Source organism: Triticum urartu, chromosome 5A (genome assembly GCF_056163025.1).
Source record: "Triticum urartu cultivar PI428250 chromosome 5A, HENAU_Tu73, whole genome shotgun sequence".
Lineage (NCBI taxonomy): Eukaryota > Viridiplantae > Streptophyta > Magnoliopsida > Poales > Poaceae > Triticum > Triticum urartu.
Window position 1 is genome coordinate 469524229 of NC_141877.1, and position 8875 is coordinate 469533103.

General features: G+C 45.1%; 1 protein-coding gene across 2 annotated transcripts; it reads left to right on the forward strand.

The window, feature by feature from the left end:
- Positions 1-2918: 2918 nt before the first annotated feature.
- LOC147972015 (serine/threonine-protein phosphatase PP2A-2 catalytic subunit-like) lies at positions 2919-8198 on the forward strand. Of its 2 annotated transcripts, XM_087521226.1 has the most exons (11): positions 2922-3209; positions 3734-3790; positions 4488-4571; positions 4694-4765; positions 4847-4918; positions 4999-5039; positions 6304-6370; positions 7142-7333; positions 7426-7515; positions 7597-7704; positions 7795-8198. In XM_087521226.1, the coding sequence occupies exons 1-11, from the start codon at positions 3135-3137 to the stop codon at positions 7858-7860; spliced, it is 924 nt and encodes a 307-aa protein (XP_087377352.1). In that variant the 5' UTR covers positions 2922-3134; the 3' UTR covers positions 7861-8198. The 2 variants fall into 2 exon arrangements, with proteins under 2 accessions (XP_087377351.1, XP_087377352.1); XM_087521225.1 differs by having other exon boundaries at positions 2919-3209; positions 4694-4918.
- Positions 8199-8875: the final 677 nt, after the last annotated feature.

The window sequence follows — 8875 nt, forward strand, 5'->3', positions numbered from 1 at the left end:
TAGGAGTGTGAAGTGCATCCATGTTCCGGCGGTGAAGTTCTTCCCTCCGCTGCGAAGAGAGGGGTTCAGGGCGGTACTCTTCATGAACACGCGACGGATCGCCGTTCCCATCGCCTCCGTCTTCACGGGTGAAGCCAGGAGGACTGCGTGGTCCATTGACCATCAAAACTTCCGCCGCTGGATCGCTGCTGTCGCACTCGGGTGCAGTCTCTATGGAGCCAGTAGACAGATTGAACAGGCCGTAGAGGGTTTCGTCGGGCTCGATTGCCGTGACTTGAGGGGTGGCCGACTGGCGAGCCATCGCATGCTTCACCCACCGCTGAAGCCTCGATCGACCGGAATGTTTGCTCCGGCGGGCTGCAAGGAGGGGAAAAGCTACAGGAGCCGACTGATACTGGGTCGACGGCTACCGCAGGAGGACGCGCGGACGCACGCGCGAAAGTGCGTTGCTCCGCGGGCGGGAAGTGCGTCGACGTCGAGTGGAGCCTCCTGAAGCCAAGCGGAGTCGTCGGCGACAAACACGAGCGCGCCGAGACAGATCTCGCGGCCCTCAGCCAAACCTCCGCCTGAAACCATGATGAAGGGGATCGAAAAAATTGCAACCTCTCCAACAAGTCGCTAAGACACCTGCCCCAAGGTGGGCGCCAACTGTCGTGGTTCTAAGTATGACCGTAGAATGGGGGGTAGGTATGTAGAGGCAGGATCCTAGCTATGGAGGAGTTGTACACGCGAGTTCTACGAGTTCAGGCCCTTCTCGGAGGAAGTAACAACCCTACGTCTCGGAGTCCGGAGGCGGTCGACTGGATTATACGCGTGTGAGTTACAGGGGGTGCGAACCCTTGTTCCTGAGGAGGGGGGTGGCTTATATAGAGTTCGCCAGACCCCTCCCGCCCTCAGTTACAAAGGGTTTAAGGTACATAAAGGTAGGGACATTACTGGTAACGCCTATAATAAAAGTACATAAATGACCATTAAAGCTATGACTTAAATCCCGACCGTTGCAGAGTGAGTGGCTCTCAATCTTCTGGTAGTCGAGTGGTTGTTCGTACGGTCGAGTGTCTTCAAGACTGTCGAGTGGAACATGGCATTATGGTCGAGTGGTCGATGATTTTTCTTCGACTGCTTCTGGTTCTTTTAGAGATGCCCTTGGGGAGGGTATCCGGATCAGATCCATGACCCTACCCTAGGTACATAGCTTCGTCAAGCGGGACGTAGGGTTTTACCTCCATTAAGAGGGCCCGAACCTCGGTAAACATCTTGTCCCCTTTGTCTCCTGTTACCTTCGATCCTCAGATGCACAGTTCAGGACCCCCTACCCGAGATCGGCCGGTTTTGACACCGACAACGAGTTCACACCCTCATCATTTCCCCCTAACTCCCTGATTCCCTGTTCACTGGATCCACCTCGTCAGCCCCTTTGCGCCCATCAATAACAACTGACTAGCTATGACGCCCTCCTGACTATTTTCATAATCTAGACGATGTTTTAGAGCCCCTGATAAGAGTGAAGAATTATTATGGGGATTAACCGGGCTTGAGGCTATACTTTTTAGGTCTTCGTCCTCCTTGCATAGCTCACTAGTCTCATTCAATCCATGACCTCCCTGACGTACCCCACCTCTTGTAGCTGATCTACCCCCTGTAGCACCCATACCAGCTGGCACCCAATACTCATTTTTTCTGAACTCCTATGCAATAAGCGTCGGGGGCTAGATAATATCCTTCTCTTCATGGACACCGTTTCCGTGCCCCTTAGCCACATGGCCAACAAATCCACATACTCCGCAGAACACTGACATCTATTCATACTCGAAATCAAAGTACACTTTCTTTTTGCTTTTGAGAGTTAAACTTGCATACCTGGTTAAAGGCTTGGTTGCATCCAAGGTAACGCGAACCCTAATACCCCTACCCCGACCTTTAGCTGATCTTTCATCTACCCGTTCCACCACCCTGCTTTCTTTGCCAATTGTCATGCATTGCTCCCTGACCTGATCTTCCCCTTAAGCCCGATCACTCTTACCCACACCTGATAAGTGTATAGAGTTCCACTTCATTCACCTCAAACCATCCATCATATGGTGGAAGCAGCACCAGACAATTCCTAAATATCCATGGTCCATCATTCATCACACGCTCTCAGTCACCCAAACATGTCAATTGGACCGAAAAACAAGTTGTCCTCAATCGCTCTGAACTCCACTTCTTGGCAAGGTTTCATGCAGATCTCGTGTTCCCATAGAAAGCTCCATGACTGACCTTACGGTTCGTATACACCCTGGCTAAAACCATGAATTCGGCATCTTTTTCAAGTTCCTCCAGCACCACCTCCTCCTCATCATCTTCCCTTAGATTCAGATGACGCAGCCTGTCGTTGAGCAAATCCGCCGGCGACGCTGCCGTACCAGCCTTCGAACTAGACTTTCTCCAACTTCTTATTTGTGTGAACTCCCTCGCCGTCGCCACCAACCCTAGACGCCGTCAAGTTCTCGCTCGCCATGGTTTCCGACTTATGTCCATTGACCCTTTGTCCCTCGATCAATACTCCCCTGGCCTAGATCGGACGAAGATCCACTCCAAACAGTGGAAGAAAGGAGTTTCTCGTCGGAGATCACCTGGGCAATCGCCTACGAGACCTTTTAGGGTACTTGACATGCAGCTAATCACAACTTTGACATCTTTATTGAGTTTACATAAACACATACTGTATTTGTTATCTTGATTGAATTTGCGTGTACACGAGCATCTTACTTTGTACTACCATGTACTGTGTGAGTATGTTAAAGAAAAATGATGATAAACGAATGTGATTTGTGAATCCGGAGGCGCAGACCCGTTCCCCGCGGCCAAGGCCAACCCCGACCGCAGAGTTTACCGGCCGGCCACCGCCACGCAATCACCACCCGAGCGCCGAGGCAACTCCTCCTCGGCATCCAAAGATAAATATTTTTTGGGGCTATTCCACCCGCGTCCTCCTCTGCCTCTCCGCACCTCTCGCCGCTCCGCGCCTCCTCCTCCTCCCTCCTCCCCCCCACTCGCGGTCGCCTCTCCCGATAGATCTGGTGCCAGGGTTCGCGGCGCCGGCGGACGTGCGGGGGGAGGGGTCGACGCGTGCCTGGTGGCCGGAGGGGAGGATGGGGAATCCGCGTGGCGGCCTCGACGAGCAGATCGAGCAGCTCCTGCAGTGCAAGCCCCTCGTCGAGCCCGAGGTGCCGCTCCTGTCTCCTCCTCCTCCTCCTCCCCGTTTTCCCGAGTCCTGGGTGCTTGATTTTGCGTGTTTCTGGGGCGGGTTGGGGTGCTTTCTGGCGGATCGGCGGCCGGCAGGCCGGATGGATCGGTTGCCCGCCTCTATTAATTGAAAAGAATGAACCTTTGGTGCTGTACTAGGTTGCTAGCGATTGAATGTTTGAGCTGGCGCCTTCATTCCGTGCGTGAATTGTTTGGTTTGCTACGGATTTCAATGTACTAGAGAATTCTGAATGATTTCTCGCGTAATAATGTAATAATGTCGTGCAGTGTTTGTAAGAATTCTTGTAAGGTAGCGTAAGAGACATGCATAAGGGAGAGGTTCTTATATATGCTGATAGAGCTGGTCTTGACCTGCATTTTGGGCCCTGACCAATTGGACCAAAATGTGTATTAATTTTATGTTATTCTTGGTGCTTAGAAGAATTAATTTGCTATCAGGTTGCTTGGTAATGAGTTATCATCACCTTATAAACATTTTTTGCAGTTGAAAGCACTGTGTGAGAAAGCTAAAGAGATTTTGATGGAGGAGAGCAATGTTCAGGTATATCACCATGCTTTCTACATTAATTCAATCGGCAAGAAATTTTTCTGAGCTTCATTGCATTTCTTTTTGTTAGCTGTAGTGAGCCTGCGTTTATCTTCTCTTGCATGAACTTTCCGTTTGCCCATGCTATCCACAAACCCTGTTAATATGTCGATGTATAGCTAGATATATTATAATGCGTGCCTACTTTGACAAACGGGAACCGAGCATTGGTCTGACTATAGCTTAATGTTTAAGGCAACCTTGAAGGTTCTGTCTGAAGAATGAGACTTGAAATTGATAAATTTGATAGTATAATAGGTCTGGAAATTGTGGGGTTGTTATGCCTCCTGTAGTGTCAATAAAATGTTCAGGAACTATGGTGGATGTTGGTCAACTTTGCTTGCGGCCCTAATTTGAGCTTCTCATCAAGGTTCTAGTCAAATGGAAGCTGCACTACTGTCAAAAGTGTATTTTATTTTGCAGTGTCGTTAATGCAGTTTGGTATTTCTTGAAATTTAGAAAGTTTATTCATGATACAAATCTAGAATTTTATTATTATTTTCTTAGTGGATACCAGGGTTTCAAGGCATGAATATCTGAGCTTTCAATTCTAGATCGCCATGCGACTACATATAAAAATTTGTTTTTTTTGGCTGTTCTGTAATTTCTAGTTGATCTTTGCCATTGCATTAAAATTCAAACTTCCTTTCAGCCTGTGAGAAGCCCTGTCACGATATGTGGTGATATTCATGGTCAGTTTCATGATCTTGCGGAACTATTCAGAATTGGTGGGAAGGTAAATCTTTTACACCCCTTTCCTTTCCCTTTTGTTTTCACGATTCCTACTGTATTTTGCTGTACTTCACCCTGACTTGGTGGATTCTTATGTCAGCTTGCCTTTTGTGTTCTTATAACCAGTGTCCTGATACAAACTACCTATTTATGGGAGATTATGTGGACCGTGGTTACTATTCTGTTGAAACTGTATCGGTAGGACTACTAACCAGCACAATTTTCTTTAGCAGTTACTTATATAGCTATCGTGCTAAGTTTTTCTTTGAAATCAAACAGCTTCTGGTAGCTTTGAAAGTTCGTTATCCCCATCGTCTTACAATTCTTAGAGGAAACCACGAGAGCCGGCAGGTAGCTTTTTATAAGAATCAAACTATGTGTATTCACATTCCGTGATCACTATTGAACACTGAACTGCAACCATTCTGCAGATCACTCAAGTTTATGGATTTTATGATGAGTGCCTACGGAAGTAAGTAACATTCATCCTATGCTTGTTTTAAGCGATGAAAGCAGCGCAATGGTTTTTGTATTATGCTATATCGATATCTGTAGTCTGTCTATCCAGGATAATTTTACAATTTCGTACATAAGGATTAATAGACGTAATTTACATAACATGGCAAAGAATCCATATTTAACACTTTACTGTTAGAAACCAAACCACTATACTTTGCTGCTTTTGTTATGCTGTTATAATTAAGATCTTAACTAGTAAGATATGCATATTTTGCATGGCAAATGAATGGGATGCCTTGTGCTTCTTGAGGCTTAATGTGCCTCTAACGTAACAAGATGGTATAGATTTAAGGGCCTGTTTGGTTGGTGACTAATTTTGTCACACTTGCCTTACCTTACGTGCTCAAATTCTTGGCCACACTTTGGCTTGCCAAAGGGAATTTTGCCACACTGTATGTGTGTGACATGTGGGGCTTATTTCTCACAAAAAGAATCTTGCCTTAGGTGTGGCTAGAACCAAACACCCAACTAACTTGGTCAAACTTGCCTTGATGTGGCAAGGTGTGGCCAGGAACCAAACAACCCCTAAGATGCCCACTTGTAAATTGTTACAATTAACAAAAGCTCTCACAACACTTTATGATTTTGAAAGGCCATGCCCAAAGATATTAGGCGTTTTTTTAAAATAGCATTGCGAAGAATTCAGTTAGGTTCTTTATTATTGTCAAATGACCAAAATGCTGTTACTGCTTGTGTTATTAACTTAGTATTAAGATCTAATATAGTAATATATGCACATGCATGGAAAATGAATGATGCATTGGCTTCTGTTGAGACGATGGGGCCTAATTTTACCAAATGCAACAAAACTGTATGGATTTTAAGATGATCATATGCTCTGATTTCAAGCCTGTCAACCCAGCATTGGTGATGTTCAAGTCGCCCAGTTGGGTGCATACTTCTGATTTTTAGTTTAAAGTACTGTCTGATGTCCTATGTTAAGGATAGCCATTTCATAGAAGCTGGTGAACATATGACACACATCATCCTTTGGTTCTTTTCCAAATTGCCATTCAAGCTTTTTCATTGAGGTCATACCATGCTGAACTGTTCATGTTCCGCATTGTTGTTGTTGTGATCTGGCCTAGCAATTGTTGTATAAAGCTTATGGGCTTATGACGTCAATGTATCAATGAGTTGGTTGGTGTGTAGTTCATAGGCACTTTGCAGCAATTGGATCCTACTCACATCCGAACTATTTAACCTGTTTGTTGCAGGTATGGGAGTGCTAATGTATGGAAAACCTTCACGGATCTTTTTGACTATTTACCGTTGACAGCATTGGTTGGTATCAGTTCAATTTTATTTTGTCTGCTCTTATATCAAGTTTATTTTCATTTTGTCCCCATTTACTTGTTTGTTCTGTTGAGTTATATCAAAGGCTTTGTGCTATAGTTCCAGTGATTTATCAAATAAATTTTCTGCAACCTGGTTTTGTGCGAGGTCCACTGAAATAATTCCAGATTGTAGTTGATGTTTATTTCTTTTAAGAATGCATAGTTCATTGCAAATAAAGTTGACATTTGTTATTCTTGTAATATGTTAATCACTAGTCAAGTTTGTATAAGATAGGGAACACATAGGATGCAGTGTGTATGGTGGAATGAAAACTATTTATTTCTATTTTTGGGATGCCCAGCCTTTAAAATTTAGGCTTGGTTTACCCTAGCTTAGAAATCTTGACTATGTGTTGTCATCCATCATGTATTGCTTTCTTAGGGAATTCAATGTACATCCGAAGTTCCTAACTTTGGGGGGAACTAAACTAATCTATGTAGTGATGTTTCTTACAGCATTCCTCCTGTTAAAGTTAGTCTGTTTGTACTGTATGATTGTGTCTGTTCATTAGAATGAGGTTTTGGTTTGATAAAATCATGCAATTTTCGGTTCTGGAGTTAATGATTGAAAAGCATGCTCATTTTGTTGGTCTTGCTGAGATTTAGGATTGATAAGCATACAAATGAATGTTAGCACAAGTACTGTGTTTGCTGTTTCAATTTCTTTATTTTTGTTTTGCTCTTTGCTAAATTCAACATCTTGTATTGCTGTTGCTAGGTTGAGTCGGAAATATTTTGCCTGCATGGTGGACTATCACCATCCATCGAGACACTTGATAATGTCCGTGGCTTCGACCGCATCCAAGAAGTCCCTCACGAGGGGCCAATGTGTGACCTTCTATGGTCTGATCCTGATGATCGATGTGGTTGGGGCATTTCACCACGTGGTGCCGGATACACATTTGGCCAGGTTTAGCTTATTACGTTATTTATATCCGCTCTTTTGTTTCCTTTCTTTGCTTGAGCTGATGTATGGCCTTTTTTTTTCCTTCCTTCTTCCAGGATATTTCAGAACAGTTTAACCATACCAATAGCCTTAAGCTAATAGCAAGAGCTCATCAGTTAGTTATGGAGGGATTCAACTGGGCACATGTACATCTCATTCTGACCTATGCTTTCAATTGTGACCTGTTTTGCTTTCAGATTTCCTAATTCCTTTCTTGACTGAAACAGGAGCAAAAGGTTGTGACAATATTTAGTGCACCTAACTACTGTTACCGGTGCGGTAACATGGCCTCGATCTTGGAGGTGGATGACTGCAGGGAGCATACTTTCATCCAGGTAATTCCATTCAGTTCTCTCGCTGTCACCTTGTGATCTGTCCGTATTCATGACATGGCGCCGCGCTTTTGTGATCTTGTGCACCTGCAGTTTGAGCCTGCCCCAAGGAGAGGCGAGCCTGACGTGACCCGAAGGACGCCAGACTATTTCTTGTAAATGTAGCCTAGGCCATTCGTTTTTGTTTTATTTTACGGGATAGCTTAGGTTATTCCGACAGCAAACAAAAGAAAGCGCGTGATAGCTAGATGCGCCGTGTCGTGTCGTGTGGTCATAATTTTTGTTGTTTGGGTCTCGCTCTGTTTTGCTTCACTCCTTTTGTTGTAATCTGTGTGCTCATGCTGGGCTCAGGGGTGTGAATGTGATGGATGATGCTGGTAAATCAAAGGCCCGGCGTAGTAGTAATTTTGTTGACTCAAGTTGGCTGTGTAGTATAACATGTGACGATGGCATTGGTGATTTTATGGATACAGCTGAAGTCGTACACTTTGTAATAACTTGTGCGCAGTTGCTGTCAACATTGTGCACAAATTAACCAAGTTTCGATCCTGTAGTTTGGATCAGAAGAGGACCAATCTCATCGAACCGGCATGCATTTCATCAATTTGTACAGATCTGGTTGATCTGTCGTTGGTTTCTCTTCTATGAATTTAAAGCCTGTGCATCCGCCTGTCGGCGGTGAGTTGAGCCACGAACGGTGGCGCCACCACCGTCATTTCCATTGTCGCTGTCGGTTGTGTGACCGGTGACGACTGACCGAACCACCCTAACTGGGTCATGGAATGCTGCTGCAGAAGAGTTGGGTGTTTTGTCCTGCGCGGGCCGTGCAGGGTGGCACGGTCCATCACCTGACGAGACTCCGTGAGCGACAATGCCGATGGACAAGCCTTGCGAACCAACGATGTAACGAACGTTCCTCTCGCTCGGAGATCCGTGACCGTATGAAGAGAGAGTCTTGAGATCAGTGGATTGTTAATCCTGATGGTGCGTACCTACAGATCAGTGGATTGTTGGAGCGCAAAAGTATCCATCGATCTAATATGGAGATTTCTTTTATGTAACGGTGAGAGGCGGCATGGGCTCAACCTGTGCAAATAATGTACAGCTCTGAGACAAAGGAAAAAAATACAAGGAATTTGATAAAGCCCGAACGCCAGGTGCGATCACATGGCAA

Coding starts and splice junctions, on each gene's coding strand:
- LOC147972015 (XM_087521225.1), top strand. CDS start 3,135: ATGGGGAATCCGCGTGGCGGCCTCGACGAGCAGATCGAGCAGCTCCTG. Junction 4,572..4,693: donor TATTCAGAATTGGTGGGAAG/GTAAATCTTTTA, acceptor TCTTATAACCAG/TGTCCTGATACAAACTACCT. Junction 4,919..4,998: donor GAAACCACGAGAGCCGGCAG/GTAGCTTTTTAT, acceptor ACCATTCTGCAG/ATCACTCAAGTTTATGGATT.